Source organism: Moschus berezovskii, chromosome 19 (genome assembly GCF_049115385.1).
Source record: "Moschus berezovskii isolate FMDL1 chromosome 19, NW_MosBer_1.0, whole genome shotgun sequence".
NCBI lineage: Eukaryota > Metazoa > Chordata > Mammalia > Artiodactyla > Moschidae > Moschus > Moschus berezovskii.
Genome location: NC_142478.1, coordinates 58,439,087 through 58,464,959, shown reverse-complemented (window position 1 = coordinate 58,464,959; position 25,873 = coordinate 58,439,087). Strand labels below are relative to the sequence as shown.

The 25,873-nt window shown below is 41.1% G+C and overlaps 1 protein-coding gene and 1 pseudogene across 6 annotated transcripts in view; one reads left to right on the top strand and one right to left on the bottom strand.

Annotated features, from left to right (window-relative positions):
• The first annotated feature begins 473 nt into the window (after positions 1–473).
• Positions 474–25,873, top strand: part of ATXN2 (ataxin 2) — a 98,585-nt gene continuing 73,185 nt past the window's right edge. For all 6 annotated transcript variants that reach the window (XM_088828181.1, XM_055405097.2, XM_055405096.2 and 3 more), the window contains exon 1: positions 474–1,171. In XM_088828181.1, the coding sequence (XP_088684307.1) occupies positions 489–1,171 (683 nt within the window). In that variant the 5' untranslated portion in view covers positions 474–488. The remainder of the gene's footprint in view (positions 1,172–25,873) is intronic.
• On the bottom strand, positions 10,983–11,473 carry LOC129542565 (deoxyuridine 5'-triphosphate nucleotidohydrolase, mitochondrial pseudogene; annotated as a pseudogene).

The following is a 25,873-nucleotide window of genomic DNA, read 5'->3' as shown; positions in this document are numbered from 1 at the left end:
CGTGTGTGAGGTGCCGGGGATACAAAGAAAACTGTGGCATGCTTGTGTTCAAGCTGATTTATATGTAGCAAGACAGTTTCGTCCTGAAGACACTCGCAGTCCATTTTCGAAGTTGCATCAGGTAGGGCCAAACACGGATTTTCCTAGCAGTCTAAGAACGTTGAACGCTTGAGCGGGGAGGGGCAAAAACGCTTCGCTTCGGTCCTCTACACTAGGCCGGCCCTTCAGGCGAAGACAGACACGCCCTCTCCGAAGGGCAGACCCGCCTAGAGGAGGGCGGATCTGGGTAGGGCCGGCGGTCGAGGCCTCACCCGACCCCCGGGAACGCGACCCAGCGCGGCGCCCGCTCCTCACGTGTCCCTCCCGGCCCCGGGGCCGCCTCACGTTCTGCTTCCGTCCGACCCTTCCGACTTCCGGTAAAGAGTCCCCACTCCACACCTCCGCGCCCACCCGGCATCGCCACGCGGCACATCTGTGCCCGACCCCCAATGCGCCCGACGGCCGCAGCTCCTCGGGGCCCCGCGGCGGCTATCGAGCCTCGTCGCTTCGCCGCGGCCAGGTGGCCCGGGCGGCGCTCGCTCCCGCGGCCGGCGCGGCGGGGCGGCGGCGGCGGCGGGGCTCCGGGACCGTATCCATCCGCCGCCCCTCCCCCGCCCAGCCCCGGCCCCCCTCCCTCCAGGCAGCGCTCGCCTCCCTCCTCCTCAGACTGTTTTGGTAGCAACGGCGGCGGCGCGGCCCGGCCCGGCTCCCGGCGACTTCTTGGTTTCGGCGGGCCTCCCCGCCCGTTCGTCGTCCTCCTTCTGCCCCTCGCCGCCCCGGGCGCCCCCCCGGCCGCGCCAACCCGCGCCTCCCCGCTCGGCGCCCGCGCGTCCCCGCCGCGCTCCGGCGTCTCCTCGGCGCGCCCGGCTCCCAGCTGTCCCCGCCCGGCGTGCGGGCCGGTGTATGGGCCCCTCACCATGTCGCTGAAGCCTCAGCAGCAACAGCAGCAGCAGCAGCAGCAGCCGCAGCCCGCGGCCGCCAATGCCCGCAAGCCTGGCGGCGGCGGCGGCCTTCTCACATCGCCGGCCGCCGCGCCGTCCTCCGTCTCGTCGTCCTCGGCCGCGGCTTCCTCCTCCTCCTCCTCCTCAGTGGCGGCGGCTAGCGCAGGCGGCGGGCGGCCGGGCCTGGGCAGGTGGGTGTCGCGCCTCAGACGCCTCGACTCGGGGCCTGGACCAGCTCGGGCCTGACGTCCCCTCCCCCGCGGCCCGCACCGCGGCCCCGCCCCGTGACCGGCGGGACTGGGGGCCTGCAGTGGGGGTGGGGCTCTGGCCTAGACCCTGGGGGGGGGGTCGGGTGAGGGGGCGCCGCGGGATCCCTCTGGGAATGGCGATGTTCCGGGCTCTTGCAACATCCCCACCCCCCTCCGCCAAACGGTCAAGATGGAAGGACTGGGCAGCCTCCCCCTCTCCATTTAAGTGTTTGGGAGGGGTTCACAGGTCGCGGCGATTGTCAGCCCTTGATCGCCTTCTTTAAGGCTCTTCCGCCCCCAACGGGGGGACGCTAGGGCACAGCTCCCATCCCCTTTAAATGTTAACATGGAAGGGTCTTCAGGTTATCTGCCGAAACTTGCCAACTCCCCCATTTGAGAATAACGAGGGAGGGGGGTAAGTTAGGGCAGCGTCGTCCCCTCCCCGCCGCCTGTTAAATGGGCAGCCACGGGCTTATCTGGAATCATTAGGGTCTGTCCAGTCTTCTCACCCACCCGCTTCCCTGCCCAGGGAGAGATCGAAGGACCGGGCTGAGGTGAGTGGACAGGGACCCCCTTCACCCCTCCCCATTTAAGCCCAAGACGGCGACCGGGGGCTCCAGAGCTGCTCTGAAATCGTGGGGCTCAGTGCAGTCTCCCGCAGCGTCCCGCCCTCCCCACCTAAGGAAGGGGTGGGGAGTGCCCGGCCCCCTCCAGGCCTCCCTCCTTCCCCCGCAAGGCCTCTCCAGCGCGGGTGGTGGCTGAGCCGCATTGCTGTTCCGAGGCCGCGGAGAAGGCGCCTTTGAATAGTGATGGGTGAGGGCCGGTCTGGGGACCGAGGGGGTGGTGGTGGCGGCGGTGGCAGGGCGCGGGCACGCTGTGTATTTTTCCTCAACCCTTGCCCCAATTTATAAATTTCAAGAGAGGAATCGCAGCAGGAGATACGGTGGGGTTCCGGAAGGCAGAAATGCGGGTGTTTACTTGCTTGGTCTTCCCCACTCCCCACCATGACCCAGGTTTGTGTACAGACTGGGGGCTCCGCGTTGTCTCAGTGACCTGAGTCTGGCTTTGGAGGGGTGTGTGTGTGTGTATGTGGGGGGCTTGTCAGTTCGTATTTCACGAACTAAGAAAATGCTTAGTGTTCAAACGGAGTAGCAAATGTCAATAGACTCCATTCCATTGTGGCCAGTGTCCTTAACTTGGGGAGTGCCGCCAGAGCTCACCAAGGGCACCCAAGTCCATTTCCCCTGTGCCCCATCCATGTTGCCGGCACTGCCATGCTTCCCTTAGGCCCAAGCCGGGTTGGCAGGCTCGGTGATAAGGGTCCTCCTTAGATCTCCTGGCTTTAGAAGGTGGGATAAGGGGATTTTTTCATGCAGAGTTTTCTTTTTGAAAAAAGGTTTTTAGCAGTCCATTTCCAAACAATTTTCATTTGTGGCAGAAGTTATCCATGAAGATGATTCGGAGCTGATTTTTTAAGGAATTCTGCCTCCATGTGGGGCAATCGGGAACATTGATTTACTTGCTTTCTACCCTACCCACCACCCGTCCTCCCAGTTTCTCCTTTGAAGCATCTACAGATGCTTCCTATCAAAACTAGTTCAAAAAAGTGGGGGAAAATGCTTATTTTCCCAGTTCTGTCCATGTAGGATTCTGTAACTTCAGTTCCCCATTTTCCGTGGTATCCATAGAGAGAAAAAAAAGGAAAAAATTTAAACAATTTTTATAAAAAAAAGAACTGTTTTTTCGTCTTGGGATCAGATACAAATCTGGGGATTTCCTGGTGGTCCAGTGCTTAAGACTTAACCTTCCAATGCAGGGGGTGCAGGCTCCATCCCTGGTTGGGTAGCTAATATCCCACGTGCCTTGGGGCCAAAAAAACCAAAACATAAAACAGAAGCAATGTTGTAACCAGTTCAATGAAGACTTTAAAAATGATCCACATCAAGAATCTTTAAAAAAGAAAAAAAAGGAATCTGGCAGATGTATTCAACTTGTTCAAATAATTAAAAATTAAAACTTAGGTTGCATATGCTTTCTTAAGCTTAAAAATTATAACAAAGAATTTGTTCAAGAGTGGTTTGAGTGATCAAAAATATTTGGAATGTTTTCCTACCACAGATCTTGTTCTTTGAGACTTTATAAACATTTAAGATTTAGATTCTTGTTTTAAGTTCTTTTATTTGAGGCATGAATTGTAGCCTTTTTTTTTTGATAAATGTGTGACGTTTCATTTGAGTTGAATTCATATAGTGCGAAACTTGTAGAATTCCTTTGAAATTTGAATCACTGATGTCTATGTAAACTAATGACAGTTTCTAGAGTTTCTTCAGTTACACTTGTGTGTATCAGCAGTTGAAATGTATTTCTGGGACCAAAGGTGAATTTAAAAAAAACGCAGCCTTGGGTTTGATATGTTTAGAGACAGTAAAATATTCTTGAAAGTCTAGAAATCACATGTCTGCTTTAAGTAGTACTACATTTCATCATATTTGACCTTTTTTTCTGTTGTAAATCGTGGATTTTCATGGCTTTCAAAAATTCTCTTTGTCATATGTTTTAAAGGTGGCTGTTTTCTCTCAGAAAGTTTGATTATAATTTTACCTTAATCCAATTCTTAATTTTGCCACTTCGATTTTTATGTAGTTCTAGTAATTGTGTATGTTATTTTGTATTCAACTCTTTTCTTCTTTAACACCACATTATGAATTTTCTTACATTTTTGCATAACCATTCTGTTGTGGGGATTTGGTCTTCCACATTTTTTGCTATTGTAGATAGTGGTGCAGTAAGCATCTTTTTATTAACAGCTTTTTGCCTTGGTCTAATTATTTTCTTAGAGAAGGTTCCCAGGAGTTTTACTGGGTCAAAGGGCTTCAAGTTTTTATGCTTGCTAGTGCCATAATACTTTTCAGAAGACTTGTGTGTTAAAGAGGGGGCTCTTTTATAAAATGGTTTCTTTGTGGGTTGTTGAACTTTGGGGGATTTTCAAGGGAAAAGTCGGATTTACTGTCCAGTGCATACACAGTTTAGTGCTTTTCTGTTTACCTTGGAATTGAGTGTCTCTGAGGATTTAATAATGTATGTGAAAATGTCTTGAAAATTGTTAATACTCATGAGGACACATGGTATAACTATTGTGCTGAGGATTCTCATTAGAGGAATGACAGTCTTGAGGACCTTATTCTAAAGCTTTTTCGTGTTTTGGTTAATCTTCCTCGTTCATCTCAAAGTACTTTTTAATCAGCTGCTAGTTTATGATCGAAATATTTTTTGGTAACTTTTTTTTTGTAATTTCATAATACTTTTGGGCATTATCACTAGTTAAACCTTATCTCTTTCTGTTCCAAATTCCCTTCCCTAATTTTTAAAAAGAAATATATGTGTGTGTGTATGTACATAGACATAGATACGAGTTTACAGTCCTATTACTGTATTCCAGACTCTAAATAATGGGCTTCCTTGATGGCTCAGTAGGTAAAGAAGCTGCCTGCGATGTTAGGAGACACAGGAGACAGTGGGTTTGATCCCTGAGTTGGGAAGATCACCTGAAGGAGGAAATGGCATCCCTCTTCAGTATTTTTGCCTGGGAAGCCTCATGGACAGTGGAGTCTGGCGGGCTACAATCCATGGGGTCACAAAGAGTCGAACGTGGCTGAGCACTTGCACATTATTAGAATTTCTTTGGATACAGGATTAAGTGTGAATGAAAATTTTTAGTAATTTTCAGTTTAGGACTTGCTTACTGCTTCTTTCTCTTAAGGCGTTGTGACTTAGAAATTATGCTGGAGTTCATTGTAATTGTTTATCATGTTTCCTTTTAAATATTGGTGAGATTTTCGTGTCTTAAATTTCTTATAGAAGAGTCTAAAGAAAACTGCATTCATTCAATACATAGATTCATTGAAAATCTGTGTACAACAGAGATGTAGGTGCTTGGGATGTTTATAAAAGAAAAGGTAGCTCTCTCCCATTGTTTACTTTGTTGAGTCGCTAAGTCGTGTCCAACCCTTGCGACCCCATAGCCTATAGCCAGACTCCTCTGTCCATGGGATTTCCAAGGCTCGAAAACTGGAATGGGTTGCCATTTCCTTCTCCTGAGAGTGTTCGCCACCTAGGGATCATACCCTTGTCTCTTGATCTCCTGCATTAGTAGGCAGCTTCCTTACCACTGAGCCACCTAGGAAATCCTTTTACATTCTGCTGTGGCATATTAAGGGAGTGTGATATGGAGTGTGGGGGAAGAGAGTGGGTTGCAATTTTAAATGGATCAGGGGAGACCTTGTTGAAGAGATAACTTTTAAACAAAGTTTTGAAGGTGTGGTAGTTAGCCATTTGCTTTTAATCAAGATTAACTTATCATATGGCCCCAATTGTAGTTTATAAGGTTTAAACTGCATAATCCTTTGCTAATTCATTCTTTTATGTGGGTATTGATGGTAGTCAAATTTGAAATTAATCCAGAGATAATATAGATGGCTGTTAAATGAGGTACATTTTTGTTTTTTAGTTGGCTTTTTAATTTTACCTAATCAGTTTAATTTTCATTTTAAATATCTAGAGAAGAACACACTTAAAAATTTTTTTTATTGGTTAGATAGTATCACTGACTCAATGTATATGAATTTAAGCAAACTTTAGGAGATTGTAGAGGACAGAGGAGCCTGGCAGGCTGCAGTCCATGGGGTCACCAAGAGTGGGACATGATTGAGCGACTGAACAACAGCAAGTTGATTTACAGTGTTGTGTTAGTTTCAGGTGTACAAATACACTTTTTAAGATTTGGCAAAAACCTACAACAAGTGGGTTATCTTTGACAAAGGTAAAAGTAAGACTGTAGTTGCTTACACATTTTGCATTCTGAAAAGTCAGTACAGTGCATGCTATCAGTCATGGTGCTTCTCTTTTGGTTAAATGTAAATTTGTATTTTCTCTGTTTCTCTAATTAGAGAGACAGTTATACTTTTACATAGGGGATGTTAACTCATATCATAGCTATTTAATAGACATATGTTTCAACTTAAAGTTTTTTTTTCCTAAGTTGTTACAGCTGTGTTAGCACTTATTTTCATCATTGCAGAGTGTGCTTTTATACCTTGAAAAGGATTTTTAAGCTTTTATAAGATTTTTTCCCCTAGAATTGTAATTTTCTATTTTGATGAGATAGTAATAGTATTTTGATATCATATTAAAGGTTTAAGCTTAAAGAAAACCCTATCTTTGTAGCTATTTTAAATGATTGTAACTTTGATGGAGATACAGTTTATTAATACGTCTGCCTGCTACTGTATCTTTTTAATTGAAAGTACTTGCCTTTTTTTTTTTTTTTTTCAGTATATCTGGATCATCTATGACTGTTAACCATACCATTTTAAGAGGTCCATGAAGTGATCTTTTTAAGGAAGGCTGTCATTAAGAGTAGATTGTGCTTTCCTCTTGAAGTCTTTTTGCCTCCTAAGATGTTAGACTTCAAAAATAAGGATGTATTCATCAGAAAATTTACTCATCAGTGAACATGAAGCTAGTATCAAGCTTTTGAAAGGTTGTAGCACCTCAGTCCGGAGAAGGCAATGGCAAGCCACTCCAGTACTCTTGCCTAGAAAATTCCATGGATGGAGGAGCCTGGTAGGCTGCAGTCCTTGGGGTCGCTACAAGTCAGACATGACTGAGCGACTTCACTTTCACTTTTCACTTTCACACATTGGAGAAGGAAATGGCAACCCACTCCGGTGTTCTTGCCTGGAGAATCCCAGGGACGGGGGAGCCTGGTGGGCTTCCGTCTATGGGGTCACACAGAGTCGGACACGACTGAAGTGACTTAGCAGCAGCAGCACCTAAGTCTAGAATTTGTAATGTAGACATTTTTGATACCATAACCTTTGCTGACGTTATTTATGATTAGGAATAGGTTGGGTGGTATCTTAATTTTTTTATGTATCCTTAAAGTATAATTTTCTACTAAAAGTTTTTCTTATATATATATTGCACGCGCGCACACGCATATATTGCTTTGGGGCATACAAACACAAAGTTTTTCTTATATATATATTGTGCGCGTGCACACGCATATATTGCTTTGGGGCATACAAACACATATAGAATGTGGTCTGCATTGCTTACAGTAGAGATGAGAGATGTACTTAAACCAGTGTCCAAATCAGATTCTTTCTTGAAATTGAGAAGGTCCTTGTGTATTTCCTCGTTTGTACTTGAAAGTTTTATTGTTTATAACTTGAAAAACTGTGTTTTAAAAAATGTGCATTTTAAACAATTAATTGTAGAAGAGTGCAGATAATTTTTTTAAAAAAAGTCCAAACTCTTATTTAGCATTAAAAATTTTTTTTGAACACTTATTTATTTATTTCATTGGCTGTGCCAGGTCTTAGTTGCAATATGTGGGATCTAGTTCCTTGACCAGAGATTGAACCCAGGCCCCCTGCAGTGGAAGAATGGAGTCTTAGCCACTGGACCCCAGGGAATTCCCCTAAATTCCTTTAAATTAAAATCTCTCACAATCTTTTCTTTGAGATAACCATGAAAACTGTTTTGGATTCAGGAGTATATATTGTCTTTTTAAATATTTTTTTCCCTAAAACAAGATTTTAGAGCATAACAAAATAACAGAAAATCTTGTCTTAAAAGAGAAGGGAAGAAATTTTAACCTTTGAGAGGTTAGGGCACTTGCCCAGAGCAACATGTTTGTAGAATTTTGTTACATCTCCCTCACTTTCAGTAAGTGCAGACAGAGACATAAACAAGATCATGCTTTATATTTAAAAGAAAACATATCCACAGTCAGTTTTTGCCCCTCAGGATATCTTTTGTAACTTTGATCTTGGCTCGATGAAATAGAAGGTCTATTTCCTCATCTTTTAAAAAAAATACGTGATTTTGTATATATGTGGTGTAAAATCTGCTTAAATGTTAAATCCTTTGTTATTTTTAGTAGTATAGTATTGTTACAAATCTGGATTGTTGATGAAAATTTACCGCAACTATTAATCTTAGGCTTTATTTGCTTAAAATTATTTGCAGTTGTATTCATGTGACAATTTGAAATTCCTTTTAATTTAAAATAATTCTTACATGACTTGCTTATACTTTGAGCCTTGAAGTTGAGTCAAGTGGCTATAAAATATCAATTTCATGCCATGATTAGTAGCTAGCAGCATTTAGGGAACTGGATAAAATGGCATGCTATAATGGAGTCTTTGTAATTCTCATCAGTTTTGTGGTGCATGGCTTATTTTTACTGAGTTTCAGAACTTCAGAATGTTGTCCTCTTGAAAGTGATATTTTGAGAGACTATCTACCAGTGTTGTCAGTGTCAAATATTTTTGATTGCCACTTTGTTCATATTGCCTTTTATAAGTCATATGTTAAAAAATATTCTTAGCGGTAATCCCAAGGTCCGTCTAGTCAAGGCAGTGGTTTTTCCTGTGGTCATGTATGGATGTGAGAGTTGGACTGTGAAGAAAGCTGATCGCCGAAGAATCGATGCTTTTGAACTGTGGTGTTGGAGAAGACTCTTGAGAGTCTCTTATACTGCAAGGAGATCCAACCAGTCCATTCTAAAGGAGATCAAGCCTGGGTGTTCATTGGAGGGACTGATGCTAAAGCTGAAACTGCAATACTTTGGCCACCTCATGCGACGAGTTGACTCACTGGAAAAGACTCTGATGCTGGGAAAGGTTGGGGGCGGGAGGAGAAGGGGACGACGGAGAATGAGATGGCTGGATGGCATCACCGACTCTGTGGACATGAGTTTGAGTGTACTCCGGGAGTTGGTGATGGACAGGGAGGCCTGGCGTGCTGTGATTCATGGGGTCGCGGAGAGTCGGACACGACTGAGCGACTGAACTGAACTGAATCCTGATTATAGTCTTAGTTTTTAAAAAAAAAAAGTCTTGTTTGGAGTCAAATTGTACATTCTTCTTTTGGAGCTCATAAACATTTTTTGTGGACCTTGGGTAGTTAACTATTTTCATTCTGAAACACTTGAAAATAAGGTAGAGAAAAATGCTTAAGGTCTATGTTCTACCTTGTGCAGATTACAGAACGGAGAGTGCTTCAGGGCATCTTCTCGCTTCATACATGATTCTGCTTTGCTTGTTCCTTTTATATATATATTTACGTGTGTGTGTATAATTTTATTTTTGGCTGTGTTGGGTCTTCATTGCTACACACCAGCTTTCTCTAGTTGTGGTGAGCAGGGGCCGCTCGCTAGTTACTGTGCAAGGGCTTCTCATTGCAATGGCTTCTGCAGAGCACTGGCTGTAGAGCTCACAGGCTCAGTAGTTGTGGCATGTGGGTTTATATGTCCTGCAGCATGTGGAATCTTCCAGACTAGGAGTTGAGCCTGTTTCCCCTGCATTGGCAGGTGGATTCTTAACCACTGGCCCACTGGCCAAGTCCCTAGCTTCCTTTTTTGATTTACAGATTGCCAGCAAGTAGAATGTTTTAGGGGCAAACATTGGTAGCAATGAGAAGTAATAATAATATGATAGGAAGTTAAGAGGTGGGAAAATAATAAAAAACAGACACAAGAGCTCAAAAGTTTATTATCATGGGTGTTTTGACTATAAATTGGTAACTCCATGCTTTTGTACACCCCAGAGGCATTACTGTTTTATGGCATAATGTAGTTAATTGATGTGCTCCTAATGGTGACTCATAAGACAAGGTTAAATTGTTTTTCATCTTTCAAAAAAGTATTTCAAACTGTAGGTGATGAACATTTAGTAAGTTGTAAGATCACTTTAGTGGGTCATGACAGGCCTTTTAGAAGCATTTTTTAAAAGTGCAGTGCATTGTAGTATCTTATTCTAAGGGTGAGAATTGTTTTAAGGAACTTGTTTCAATTACTGTGTATATACTGTGTTGCAATTTAAACTGTAATTTTTCATTAGTGTAGTCAAAGTCACTGATTTAGAGGCACCGAGATAAAGTAAAAGGATTGAGAAAGGGTTTTGCGGTTAATGTATATACTAAAGTTGCCAGATTTAGCAAATAAAAATACAGGATACCCAGTTAAACTTGCATTTTTATTAAAAAAAAAAAACAGTTGATTTACAATGTTGTGTTAGTTTGAGGTGTACAGCAAAGTGATTCAGCGTGTATATTCTTTTTCAGATATTTTTCCCTTATCTATATTACAGAATATTGAGAATAGTTCTCTGTGCTGTACAGTAGACCCTTGTTGATTATCTAGTTTATATATAGTTATGTGTGTGTGTCAGTCCCACACTTCTAATTTATACCCCCCAACTGGAATTTCTGATAAACAACCACTAATTCTTTGGTATAAATAGGTCCCAAATTGCATGGAACAAAATTATTTATTATGTGAAATCCAAATTTAACTGCGTATCTTTTACCTGATAACCCTAATCTGGACTGGAATTGGGGTTCATCTCCTCATGACTAAAATTTAAGTTCTGAGGACCGCAGCTTCATTTTGTTCATGATTGTGTACTGGTCTTCTGAACCATACTTGACACTTAAGTGATCAATCAGATGGTTGAGTGAATGAATAGGCAAGTTACTCTCATGCTCAGTTACTATACTTATTAAAGCAGGAAAGAATACCTTCTTTAAAAAGTGAGATTCTGCATATTTATTAATATATTGGCACATATTAAGCTGTCAGTATTTTATGCTTTTTGGGTCACTCCCATGCATTTGTGGGATCTTTTTTTTTTTTTTCACTTTAAGCAGTCTTTATTTTCAAGAAAATAGTACATTCTCATTTCCTGTTCTTGGCATAAGTTTTAATTACTTCCAGTGGAACCAAAGCCTCCTGAACCCCTTTCAGTGTCATCTAAAACTTGAACTTCCTCTATTTCTGGGTAAAATATCTGTTCACAAATGAGCTGTGCAATTCGATCACCCTTTTTGACTTCAAACTTCTCTGGACAACACCAACATTTCCTCTATAATCTTCATCTATGGCACCAGCTCCTACATCTATGAAGTGTTTTGCTGCCAAGCCAGAACAAGGAGCCACTCTTCCATAGCTCCCAGAAGGAAGGGCTATCTGAATGTCAGTTTTCACAAGCACTTTCTCCATTGGTGGTACTGTGTAATCATAGGCACTGTACAGGTTTTAGCCCGCAGCGCGCGCGGACCCCTTGGTGGGGGCTGTGGTGTGCTCCCAGAGCCAGGCAAAGTGAAGACGCATATTGCTCGCCTCCGTCGCCTGGGCTGCCTGCTGGGGGAGACTACTTGTGCCTCTTGAGATCAGGGCATGGCAGCGTAGAACGTGGGCACAAGAGGGAGCAGGCACTTGTGGGATCTTATTTCTGAGACCAGGAGTCAAACCTGGGTCCTTAGCAGTGAAAGCATAAAGCCCTAACCATTAATAAGCCAGGTAATTCCCTCAGTATTTTAGAATTACACAGATTTGGAGTTGGAAGTGACTCTGTTGAGTTTTTAGTTCTCATTCTCTTTACTGTTGAAAAAGTTAAGGCCGCAGACATTATTTGCGAATATTCTCTGATCGTTAGCTGCATACCTGACTTTAGAATCTTGTTCCCTCTTTGTATTAATAATACGTTTCTTAATTGTTTTCAAAATTTGATACTAAATTAGTATTCTAAGGAGAAATCTACATATCTAGAAAAAGTTTCTCTATGTGTTCCAATTAGACTTTGCTATTTTTTGTTTTCTGACACATTTAAGTGACAAAGTGTCTCTTTAGTCCTTTTAACTTAGGAACTGGAATCCAAAGTGAAGTTCCTCTGTTTCTACCCTCCGTGCTTTTCCTTTCTTGATCCTTAATCTGGCTGGCAAATAGGTTTCACGTTGTCTGTTAATTGTGATTGATTGGTGTATTGTTTGGAGGATTCTGAGATTTCATTTGGCTTTAGAGAAGAGATATAGATAGAGAAAGGGGGTGGATTGAGTCTTTTTATCATGGTCACCAGAGGGTATTTGCTGACTGTAGCTTAGTAAACTTCCTGATTGGTTACTTCATGGCCAGATACCTCCCGCACACTGCATAGCCGTGAGAATCTCTGTCCCCACCTCAAAAAAAAAAATCTCTCCTAACCTCTTTAACTGTGTACTGTTTCTATTAAGAAACTTTTAGTGGCTCTCATTTCTAGCTGAATCAAATCCAGATTATTAATGAATAATCTGTTAATCAAGTCCCTCCACAGATTGTGGATATTGTATTCTCTAGAATAAATCAAGTTGTGTCAGTCTAGTTATCTTGTCCTCCTAAGCATAGGTTTTTGAAGGCTTAGCCCAGATTCTCTCTTGCATAGTGTTTCACCATATTTGCCCTAGGAAAATGGGATTCTTCCTGTGCCCCTGTAGCTTTTGACAAGTTTCGTTCCTGTGGTATTCAGTGTATGGTGTCTTTTTTTTCTTTTTCTTTTAATATTTATATATTTATTTGGCTGCATTAAGTCTTAGTTGTGGCATTTGTGCTCCAGAGTGTGTGGGCTCAGTATTTGTGGCTCGAAGGCTTCATAATGTTCCACGGCATTATGTTCCCCTACCAAGCATGGAACCCATGACCCTTGCATTTCAAGGCAGATTCTTAATCACTGGACCACCAGGGACGTACCATATACAGTGTCTTGTATTTAAGTGCAGCAGCTCCTCCACTTGGCAGGGCTTATCTTTAGGACGATCTCTGGAATAGAAGCAGAGCTACACCACAGAACAAAAGTGGGTCCATCCCACCAATAGAGGGCCTTTTTTGTTTTTTCCATTTTGGGGAGGGCAGTGGGTTTATGGTCATTTTGTAGTCAGTGACCCTTGTCATTTTAAAATTCTCCCTGTTTATTGTGTTTGAGCTTAATTTGTTGTTGTTGTCATTTTCAGAGAGAGCAGCAGCAGTGAGGATTCATAGCTCCAGTCAGAAGAAAGCACTTAATTATGGTAGAAATGAGAGATTTTAAAAAATAAGTAGTAGGAAATGATAGCTTGGGATGAGACAAATTATTCTGAAGGACAGAGCAGAAAGTACCCTGCTTATTGAGTCAGTAATAATCAGCTAAAGTTAAAGAGAATTAGTGGATGAAATGGAAACACTTGGAAGTTTGCAGGTAGTAGTGTTAATTTGGGAGAAGACTAAAGTAGTTAAAATGCTATTGCTGAAATTTTTGTAGACCTACAAGCAGTGCTACAGGTTCACAGTTCATTGAATAAAGAGTCTAAGGCATCTCCAGTGATAACAGAAAAGATTATTAAGCGATTGTCTTTTGGGAAAAGATGCCAAATAGAATGTTCATATATGGGGTCTCTTAAGTTTTTAAACTTTCTCCTGTCCATTTTGGACTTAGGATCACAGGGATATACAGAAGAAATTTTTAAAATTTCATTGCTCAGTGTGCTGTGGTTTAGCTTAAATTGCTAGACAGTTATTGTAGTAAATTGTATCTTAATTAGACATACTGAAATATAATTTACAAAAAATAAAGTTCACCCTTTTTAGTGTGGAGAGGATAATGGCAACCCACTCCAGTATTCTTGCCTGGAGAATCCCACGGACGGAGGAGCCTGGTGGGCTACCGTTCATGGGGTCGCAAAGAGTCGAATATGACTGACTGACTAACACTTTTTAGTGTACAGTTCTTGAGTTTTGAAAAACATAGTCATAAAACTACCACCACAATCATAGTATCATCCCATAAATTTTTCCTTCTTTTCAGTCAGTCCCCTTCCTCCAAACCTGGCAGTCACTGATCTATTTCCTAACATTTTGGAAGTGAAAGTCACTCAGTCCTGTCCAACTCTTTGTGACCCCATGGACTATACAGTCCATGGTATTCTCCAGGCCAGAATACTGGAGCGTATTTCCCTTCTTCAGGGGATCTTTCCAACCCAGGGATTGAGCCCCGGTCTCCCGTATTGCAGGTGGAGTCTTTACCAGCTGAGCCACAAAGTTTTGTCTTTATACAGCCTTTTGTGGTTGCCTTCTCTCATGTAACAAAATACTTTGAGATTCCTGTTACAGCATGTAACAGTTTCTTCCTTTTTCTTGTTGAGTAGTATTCTGTTGTGTGCAAGTACAATGGTTGTTTATTAAATGATAGACTTTTAAATTTTTAGTAGTTTTTGGCTATTATGAATAAAGCTGCTGTGAATATTTATGTTCAGGTTTTGTGTGGTCATAGCAATTTTATTTCTTTTGATTAAATACATAGAAGTGGAATTGGCAAGTTGTATGGCAAATGTTTAATTTTAAAAGTAATCGCAAAACTGCTTAAGTGATTTTTTTTTTAGGATTTTCATTTGTAAAGTTCATTTTTGGCTGTGCTGGGTCTTTATTGCTGCACACATGTTTTCTTTAGGTGCAGCAAGTGGGGCTACTCTCTAGTTGCAGTGCATGGGCTTCTCATTGCAGTGACTTCTTGTTGCAGAGCACTTGCTCTGGAGCATGGGCTCAATAGTTGTGGCGCACGGGCTTAGTTGCCCGTGGCATGTGGCATTTTTCTGGACAAGGGATTGAACCAGTGTCCCTTTCATTGGCAGGTGAATTCTTAACCACTGGACCAACAGGATAGTCCCAGTAACTGATTTCTAACTTCTCTAATTTCTTGGCAGTGCTTGGTATTGTTGTTGTTCAGCTGCTAAGTCGTATCTGACTGTTTGTGACTCCATGGACTGTAGCACACCAGGCTCCTGAGTCCATGGAATTTCCCAGGCAAGAATACTGTAGCGGGTTGCCATTTCTTTCTCCAGGGGATCTTCCCGATCAAGGGATCGAACCCAAGTCTCCTGCCTTGGCAGGCAGATTCTTTAATACTAAGTCACCAGGGAAGCCTAACACTTGTTATGCTAGTTTTTAATTTCAGTTATTCTGGTGGCTATGTAGTGATGTTTCATTGTGGTTTGACTGCATTTCCTTTTGCCTAATGATATTGAACATCTTTTCATGTGCCATTTGTTTATTATCTTTGGTGACAAGAAACCATTTGGGATCTAACTTCTTTGAAAGTAAAGGAACTGTATTTGCATAGTCTGCCTTGTAGATTTAGAGCATCTTGAGGACAGGAACAAGTGCTTGTACTACTTTGTATACCTAGTAAGTGGTAGATTATTTATTATTGACTCTATGAAAATTGGTTTCATTATTAAGCAGATGAATTTACCCTACCAAAGAAAAGTTGTCATCTCAAATGGAACATGGCATATATTTTATAGGCAAACCATAGTTAAACTTTTTGAGTACCTCCTGTTTGCTAGGTTCTGGGGAATACAGTGGTGAATAAGCCAGGTGTGATCTCTCCCTTCCTGGAGCTTATATACTATTTTTAGGGGAAACAGGGCAGAAAGTTCAAACCTTTGCTTCCCCACAATATGTTTGAGTTGCTAATGCTTACTTAATATGCTTCTATCTTGTAAAATATTGGAAGGAAGTCTTAGATGAAGGGAAAAAAGGCTTATTGCCTTTTCAGAAGATCGGCCCTCTTACTAGCATTCTGGTATGTTGCTAAGGGTCTTATTCCTTTTAATGCTTTTGGGATAGCCACTGATGAGTAACAGAAATCACTATGTTTGAGAAGCCTCCTGGTCTAAGCTTGTGAAAGCCGACTAGGGTCATATTTGAAAGGGAGAGAAAAATGGGCTTCCTGTTCTGCTGGGGCATATACATACCTTTTACATATATATATAATATATGCACTTTTTTTTTCTCATTTGATTATCACACAATTCTATTAGATAATCTGTTGGGCCTTCCCATTTTACCTGTGAGGAAGCTAAGGCCCAGAGAAGCTAAATGACCTGGTTTAACTTAGCAAGAAAGTGGCAGAGATGTAATGACTTACTATTGTTTTTTTAGGATCGCTGAAAAATATATGCAGATGAGAATAGGAGAAAACTGGTGATGGATTCAAGGAATGTTACAATTAGTTTCTTACTTTAACTGACCAGGAATTGAGTCACTAGCTTCACTGAGTGAAGGAATGTACATCAACAACCTCCTTGGGATGAAAAATGGAAAAGAAAAGGACGAATTTGCATTTGTGACAGATAAGGAATTTAGTTATTCATAATCTGTAAATGTTACATAGGAAGTCTATATATTTTTAACTTAGTCTAAAAGGTTAGAGAATAAATGAGAATTCCTATTTATTGTAACACATTTTCCCTCTGTAAAACATGTTAGAAAAAACTAGCATTTGTGAGCCAAATGGAAGCCATTTTTCTGAAGGAAAAAGTCTATAGATATGTATATATGATGTGAAAACAGTTTGTGGAGCGCTTTCTGTTTATATAATGATAGTTACCATTTATTTCATGCCTATTAGGTTTCAGGAATGGTGCCAAGTGCATTACTTATATATTCTTTAATCCTTAGAACAGCCCAGCCTGTCATGTTGGTAGTGCCATGTCCACTTTACAGATGAGGAAATGGTGGTTCAGACAAATTAAGGAACTTGTCCAGGGTCAAGGGCTGCTACTGCTGCTGCTAAGTCACTTCAGTCGTGTCCGACTCTGTGTGACCCCATAGACGGAAGCCCACCAGGCTCCCCCTTCCCTGGGATTCTCCAGGCAAGAACACTGGAGTGGGTTGCCATTTCCTTCTCCAATGTGTGAAAGCGAAAAGTGAAAGTGAAGTCGCTCAGTGATGTCTGACCCTTAGCGACCCCACAGACTGCAGCTTACCAGGCTCCTCCATCCATGGGATTTTCTAGGCAAGAGTACTGGAGTGGCTTGCCATTGCCTTCTCCGGGGTCAAGGGCTAGGAAGTGACAAAACTGAGATTCTAACCCGATAAGACTTCAGAGCTTTTGCTTTTAATAACTGTGCCCCACTGCTTCTAGTTCAGCTCTATGACAAAACAAAAGCAGATAAAAATCAATGAAGAAAGCAATTTAGTAATTATTGTTAGCCATAAAATGGCTTCAATTAACCATGCCTTAGTCCTGGCAGTTCTCTTTATAAATGAATCTGATAAGCTCAAGGTTTTTATTTTAAAATTTGAAAGCAGTGTTATAAATGGTGGTGTTTTCTGCATCTGCCTATTTTGTAATTAATAGTTATTATCCATAATTAATTTGAACTCAGTAGTACCGTACTATGTTGTGGGTTAAGAAGGCATTTTTGACTTGATCTAAGAATTCCAGCACCACTTAAGTTTCTGTAGGAGAATTAGAGTGATAGAACCACCTTCTTCACTCTGTGTTAGTCAAACTGGAGACTGCATAGCCCTGGAGCTAGAAGGACACACTGAGTAAGGCTTCAGCAGCACATATTAGTCCTTCAAAAAGAAGGGATTGAATAGTTGAAGAAATGATTCCTTTGTTCCGTGGCTTTTAGGGAAGTTTATGGCTGTGGTGCAGTTATTTCTGTGGGCCAAATAATCATTTTAGGTATCATATATATTATTCGTATTGTAGCACATTAATTTTTCATACCTGTTTAACCTAGCCTTCCTTTTGCTATTAGATTTAAACTCTATTTTTGTTGGGCCAATCATCTGTTCAGAAACCATCCTATTCCCAAGCCTAAGGTCCTCTTCACTCTCAAGACTTGCCATAATATAACCCAGGGGTTGGCAGACGTCTTCTGTAAAAAGGCAAATAATAAATATTTTGGGCCTATAGGCCTCATACCATCTTTTTTGCATGTTTTTCTTCTTTTTTAACCTTTTTAAATTTAAAAAACATTCTTAGCTCTGGGCCGTGTAAAAACAGTCCACAGAACCATGGACATTTGCCAATCCCAGTTTATCTTCCTGTCATGTTTTCCATTAACTCTTCAGAACACGACCTCCATTTAAATCAGCATGGTCTCCTTTTCTCACTGCCTCTGCGGGTGTCAAGCTCGGCCTCTACTCCCTGCCTGCTCTTCTATCACTGTTCTCCTTTTCCGCATCCTCATACTTAGCCTCTAAGATCTGGTTCACATGTTCCATGAAACTAATTCTCATTTATTTTATCAACTCCTGCAGAACTTAGCTTGTCCTATATATATTGGCTTTCTTATTTGAAAACATGTTTCATGTTTTACCGTAGTAGCTTGCTGTAAACTATAAGAATGAAAAGATTCACATTTCCCCTCAGACTGTTTTCTGGTAAATGCCTAAAGTAACACTGTTTCTTTTCACAAGTCAGTGTTCCTACTCCTCCTCCAAATCTGAATTTTAGAATTGGAAGCTTGCATTTGAGATCATCATGACTCATCCTCTATTTTACACAGGAGCAGGAACTTTAAATGACTTGTCCAGAGTTGCACACTATTTATTTAGCACCCTAGGTCTTTTCTTACTTAGTGACTTACAGCAGGTTATTCACTTGTGCTTGAGTTTCTTCCTCTGTGAAATGGGAGTGATGAGGATTAAGTTAATTACATGTGAAAAATACTTAAGTCAATGCCTGGCATGTGATAAGTGCTTAGGAACTTTCAGCTTTTACTATTAGTGTGTTTGGAAATCAGTAAAAACGACTTGAGCAAGTTAAGGTCGAAAACTGCTTGTTGATGGGTTTAGGGTAATACTATTAATATAATAGTAGACACAGTTTAGCATTTCATTGAGTTGGTATGCATACTATTGATTAATTCACTAAAAGCTTGAAGCTATCAGACTGGAATAATTAAACAGTGAATGAGCAGCTCTGCTTCCAGGTTACCCAGTGAGTGTAGTTGGGAGTGGCAGGCATGTAGGGAGTGTAAACTGGTAGCACTGAGAAGCGAGTGAATGACTGCTTTGGGTGTTCAGTTCAGTCACTCGGTCGTGTCTGACTCATTGTGACTCCATGGACTGCAGCACGCCAGGCTTCCCTGTCCATCACCAATTCCTGGAGCTTACTCAAACTCATGTCCATCCAGTCGGTGATGACAGCCAACCATCTTATCCTCTGTTGTCCCCTTCTCCTCCCACCTTCAATCTTTCCCAGCATCAGAGTCTTTTCCAATAAGTCAGTTCTTCGCATCATATGGCCAAAGTATTGGAGTTTCAGCTTCAGCGTCAGTCCTTCCAATGAACATTCAGGACTGATTTCCTTTAGGATGGACTGGTTGTATCTCCTTGCTGTCCAGGGGACTCTCAAGAGTCTTCTCCAACACCACAGTTCAAAAGCATCATTTCTTCGGCACTCATCTTTCTTTATAGTCCAGCTCTCACATCCATACATGACTACTGGGTGAGTAGTGAAGAAAAAACTTTAAAAAGCAGTGAGGGTTGAGGCCGTGGAAGAAAAGAAGTTGTAGGCAGGGAAAAGTTTGTGCCAAAGTACAGAGATGCTTATAAACATGATTGTTGGCTGAAAAATTTGGTTCACAGTGTGAAAGAATTGGAGGAGATTAAGTATTAAAGTATGGAGACAGATTTGAAAGTCTTTGTAGTCAGAGAAGAAATGAAGCGAGCTTGAAATAAGTGCTAATGAGAATTTTTTAAAAGAAAATTTCAACATATATAAAAGGAACGATTTAAGACCCTCCCCATTATCACTTGTCTTTTGAAGGGGATTAAAGTTGTTCCGAGGCCCCAGGAAAGATAAATGACCAATGGTAAAACCATTGGGAGAGAAACTTGAGTTCAGTATAAGGAAGCACTCCTGGTATATGTCAGAGGGAATGGATGCTTTGGAAAGTAGATAACACCTACTCCTGGAGAAGCTCAAAGAAAGGACTGCACTGTCCAGTATGGCAGCCATATCTACATATGGCTATTAACATTAAAGTTTTTTAGTGTGGCCTGTATTTTAAATTTAATTAATTTTCGGCCATACCAGACAGCATGCAGGATCTTAGTTCCCCAACCAGGGATCAAACTCATGTTCCGTGCAGTGGAAGTGCTGTGCAGAGTCTTAACCACTGGACTGCCAGTGTTATGTCCTGCTATTTACATTTAGAATTAAGTTAATTAAAATGTAAGAAAAATCAGCTTCTCAGTCACACTAGCCGTATTTCAGGTGCTCAGCTGCCACAGGTGCCTAGTGGCTACTGTATTGGGCAACATAGATATAGAAGTTTTTCTAAAATTCATTATAGAAAGTTCTATTGGACAGCGCTGAACTTGAACCACCAGGATTCCATTTTATCCAAGGTATATGTAACTTTTGGTGTATCTAGGCCATATCTAATTGTGCATGGCTTTGTGGCCAAGCCTTCCTCTGAGTAAAACTAATATGAGGGAAATAATTGTGTTCAGTTCAGTCGCTCCGTCATGTCCAACTCTTTGTGACCCCATGAACCACAGCACACCAGGCCTCCCTGTCCATCACCAACTCCCGGAGTCCACCCAAACCCATGTCTATTGTGTCGGTGATGCCATCCAACCATCTCATCCTCCGTCGTCCCCTTCTCCTGCCCTCAATCTTTCCTAGCATCAGGGTCTTTTCAAATGAGTCAGCTCTCCGCATTAGGTGGCCAAAGTATTGGAGTTTCAGCTTCAACGTCAGTCCCTCCAATGAACACCCAGGACTCATCTCCTTTAGGATGGACTGGTTGGATCTCCTTTTAGTCCAAGGGACTCTCAAGAGTCTTCTCCAACACCACAGTTCAAAAGCATCAATTCTTCAGTGCTCTTTATAGTCCAACTCTCACATCCATAAATGACTACCGGAAAAACCATAGCCTTGACTAGACAGACAAGATTGGCAAAGTAATGTCTCTGCTTTTTATTTATTTATTTTATCCCAGTCCCCCCATCTCTGCTTTTTAATACGCTGTCTAGGTTGATCATAACTTCCCTTCCAAGGAGCAAGCGTCTTTTAATTTCATGGCTGCAGTCACCATCTGCAGTGATTTTGGAGCCCAGAAAAATAAAGTCAGCCACTGTTTCCCCATCTATTTCCCATGAAGTGATGGGACCAGATGCCATGATTTTGCTTTTCTGAATGTTGAACTTTAAGCCAACTTTTTCACTCTCTTCTTTCACTTTCATCAAGAGGCTCTTTAATTCTTCGCTTTCTGCCATAAGGTTGGTGTCATCTGCATATCCGAGGTTATTGATATTTCTCCCGGCAATCTTGATCCAACTTGTGCTTCCACCAGCCCAGCGTTCCTCACGATGTACTCTGCATATAAGTTAAATAAGCAGGGTGACAATATACAGGATTGACGTGCTCATTTTCTTATTTGGAACCAGTGTGTTGTTGCATGTCCAGTTCTAACTGTTGCTTCCTGACCTGTATCCAGATTTCTCAAGGGGCAGGTCAGGTGGTCTGGTATTCCCATCTCTTTCAGAATTTTCCACGGTTTACTGTGATCCACACAGTCAAAGGCTTTGGCATAGTCAATAAAGCAGAAATAGATGTTTTTCTGGAACTCTCTTGCTTTTTTGATAATCCAGAGGATGCTGGCAATTTGATCTCTGGTTCCTCTGCCTTTTCTAAATCCAGCTTGAACATCTGGAAGTTCACAGTTCATGTATTGCTGAAGCCTGGCTTGGAGAATTTTGAGCATGACTTTACTAGCGTGTGAGATGAGTGCAATTGTGCAGTAGTTGGCATTCTTTGGCATTACCTTTCTTTGGGATTGGAATGAAAACTGACCTTTTCTAGTCCTGTGGCCACTGCTGAGTTTTCCAAATTTGCTGACATATTGAGTGCAGGACTTTCACAGCATCATCTTTTGAAATAGCTCCACTGGAATTGCATCACCTCCACTAGCTTTGTTCGTAGTGATGCTTCCTAAGGCCCACCTGACTTCACATTCCAGGATGTCCGGCTCTAGGTGGGTGTGAGTGATCACACCTTCGTGATTATCTGGGTCATGAAGATCTTTTTTGCACAGTTCTTCTGTGTATTCTTGCCACCTCTTCCTAATATCTTCTGCTTCTGTTAGGTCCATACTATTTCTGTCCTTTATTGAGCCCATCTTTGCATGAAATGTTCCTTTGGTATCTCTAGTTTTCTTGAAGAGATCTCTAGTCTTTCCCATCCTATAATTCTATTAGGTAATAATTATTAACCAGTTAGTAATGTGCCAGGCATTGTTCTTAAGCCAAACTGTTTATGTGGAATATCATTTTCACAACCTTGTGAGAAGATACTACTTTATTTTTCAAGACCATACTATTTTTAGCACCATTTTGTAGATTCTGAAGTTAAGATACAAAGAGCTGAAGTCATAAGGTTAACGTCACAGAGCTGGAAAGTGATAGGGCCAGAATTTGAACCAAAGCAGTTTGCAGCAAACTGAAATAAGTTCTTGAAGCATTGATTCTAGATGATCACATGGCTGAGTTAATCTGGCAGTTGTTCTTTGTGAATTTAGAGTTGTCAGCCTCCTCAGTTTGCAAAAAAAAAAAAGAAAAAAATCTCATAGATACAGAGAGCAGATTGATAATAGTCATAGGCAAGGGATGGGAGAAATATATATGTTATTAAAATTTTATTTAAACTTTTTGTGATTAGGTCATTAATCCATTTTGAGTTAGCCTTGCCAAGCTCTCTTACTCTTAAGTAGGGTGTTTTTGGGTAGATTCTCTGCATAAATAGCCATGTTGTCATTTATTATAAAGACAGTTTTCCTTCTTTCTATCCAAACACTGTGCCTTTTTTTTTAATTATTTCTTTTTCTTGCTTTATTGCATAAGCTGCTGCTGCTGCTGCTGCTGCTGCTGAGTCACTTCAGTCGTGTCCGACTCTGTGTGACCCCATAGACGGAAGCCCACCAGGTTCCCCCATCCCTGGGATTCTCCAGGCAAGAACACTGGAGTGGGTTGCCATTTCCTTCTCCAATGTGTGAAAGGGAAAAGTGAAAGTAAAGTTGCTCAGTCGTGTCCGACCCCCAGCGACCCCACGGACTGCAGCCCACCAGGCTCCTCCATCCATGGGATTTTCCAGGCAACAGTACTGGAGTGGCTTGCCATTGCCTTCTCCGATTGCATAAGCTAGAACCTCCAATTTGAGTGTCTCATCACCTTATTTTTCTTTTACAGTTCGTTCAAATGAGGGTTCACAAGTTGTTTACTATGACTCAAGTCTCTCTTAATCTACAGTTTCACTACAAAGTCCTTATCTTTCTGAAACTTGCTCGCAGTACTGTCAAATGTACATTAGTAAAATACCTTGATTTTTTTTTTTAATAGATAAATAACCCTCAATTGAATTATATTGTAAAGTCTAAAAATAATTAAATGAGAGCAAGAATACTTTCATGACATTTCTCAATTGTGTATATTAAACTTTCATGAAAAGTAGTGCTATTAAGAAGTTTCTTGTAGAAGAACTAATTTGTGTGAAACAACAGTAGACTTCATTTTTAAATTGCAGTTATTGACATAGCAGCCATATTTTTCAGTTCAGAGGTCAGCAGAGTTTGCTTGTAATGACCCAGACCTTTTGGGCTTTTAGGAGGCATATAATTTCTCTATTGCATATTGTTCTTGGCTTTTTTTTCCCTTAAACCCTTTAAAAACTTAAAACCATATTTACTCAAAAAGCCCAAACAGGAACAAGTTGTGGGCTGTAGTTTGCTGATACTTGATTTAAATAATTATTACAGATGGTCCCTGACTGAAGATAGTGTGAAAGCAGTAAGCATTCAATAGAATGCTTTGAATTTTGATCTTTTCCCAGGTTAGCTTTATATGGTAAAATACTGTCCCATGGTGTTGGTCAGTGGCAACGAGCTGAGCTCCTAGTCAGCCACAGGATTACGAATGGTAAGAACTTACAATCATTCTGTAACCATAGAATTACTCTGGTTTTCACTTTCAGGGCGGTGTTCAGTAAGTTACATGAGATGTTCAACACTTTATTATAAAATAGCCTTCGTGTTACATGATTGAGCCCCACTGTAGCCTAATGTAAATGCTCTGAGTACCTTTAAGGTGGGCTAGGTATATACATATATTTTTGACTTTCACCTTATACAGTGGGTTTTTCAGGACATAATCTCATCATAAATTGGGGGAAGATCTTTACTTTGAAAGCTTTCATGTTCATTTTTTCTTTCTTTTTTGACTGGGCTTATTTAATTCATAAAATATTTATTGTATGTATCATATATTAGGCACAGTTCCTTTGTGCTGATTTTGGTAGATGGTACAAGGACGGACAAGATCCTGTCTGCCAGTATTGGTTATTCCGGTTTAATTTCATCCAAGAGCTCCTGGCCAAGGGCATAAGTGGGTGTTGAAATCTAGGAGTTTTTTTGCTATATGATATGCCTTTGGGAACTACATTTGTTTCTGATACCCCTTAATTTTTACTAAGGCATTGACTACTGACTGCACGGTTTTTTCTAGTGTGGGACTGTGACTTCCTAGAGGAAGCATCATTTTCTGGTCTGCACAAAAACACCGTGTTGTCAAATAGATGGCAATTAGATGGGGAAAATGTAGAAACGGTAACAGATTTTATTTTCTTGGCTTCAAAATCACTGTGGACAGTGACTGCAGCCATGAAATTAACAGATGTTTGCGCCTTAGAAGAAAAGCTATGACAAACCTAGATAGCATAAAAGAAGTGACATCACTTTGCCAACAAAGGTCCTTATAGTCAGAGCTATGGTTTTTCCAAATGTACGAATGTGAGAGTTGGACCATAAAGAAGGCTGCGCGCCAAAGAATGGACACTTTTGAAGTGTGGTGCAGGAGAAGATTCTGAGAGTCCCTTGGACAGCAGGGAGATCAAACCAGTCAGTCCTTAAGGAAATCAACCCTGAATATTCAATGAAAGGACTGATGCTGAAGCTTCAACACTCTGGCCACCTGATAGGAATAGCTGTCTCATTGGAAAAGACGGTGGTCCTGGGAAAGATTGAGAGCAGGAGAAGAGGGTGACAGAGAACGAGATTGTTGGATGGCATCACCAACTCAATGGACATGAGTTTGAGCAAACTTTGGGAGATAGTGAAGGACAGGGAAGCCTGGAGTGCTGCAGTCCATGGGGTTGCAAAGGGTCAGAAATGACTTAGTGACTGAACAACCGCCACCACCATATTGTCAGGTGATGGCCCTGAGTTAGAGGGCATATGATAGGTTCCCTGTTAACTACAGGGCAGATTATGATAAATTTCAGTCTAGCGAAGAGAGCACTGTTTGATTGGATGACATAAATCTAAGAAAGATTTCTTGAAAAGGTAACATTTAAGGCTGGGCAAGTTTTTTTTTTTTTTTAATTACAGAAATGTACAGACACTTTGGACACTAAAGTAGAAGTTAATAAATAGCTCATAGTTAATTTTAAAAATTTGTTTATAAAGAAAAGTTACAGTTGTACAAAGAATTCTTCTATATCCTTCATCTATATTCTTCAAGTAACATCTCCACTTTTTCATTTCTATTGTTAAAATTAATGTATAAATATGTATTTAATGTAAAATCTAAATAATTTTATTAAACATGAGAGATATGGTGCCCCTTAGTTCTGAATACTTGATTGTATATCCTAATAACAAGAATATTCTTACAAAACTACAGTACAGTTGTCAAAATAAGGAAATTAGTATTGTGCCAAATCATTATCTGTTGACCTTATTCAGATTTTACTAGTTGGTTTTGTATTATTCTTTACAGCTCCCCCCACCCTCTGCACTCCAAAAGAAAGCTGATCTAAGAACTAATCCAGGATTATATGTTACATTCAGTTGTCATGCCTTGTTGGTCTCCTTTAATCTGGTATAGTTCCTTAGTCTTTCATGATTTGACAATTTGAGTATTGCAGGTTATTTTATGGAATGTCCCTCCATTAGGGTTTGTCTTAGGTTTCCTCATGATTTGATTCAGATTAT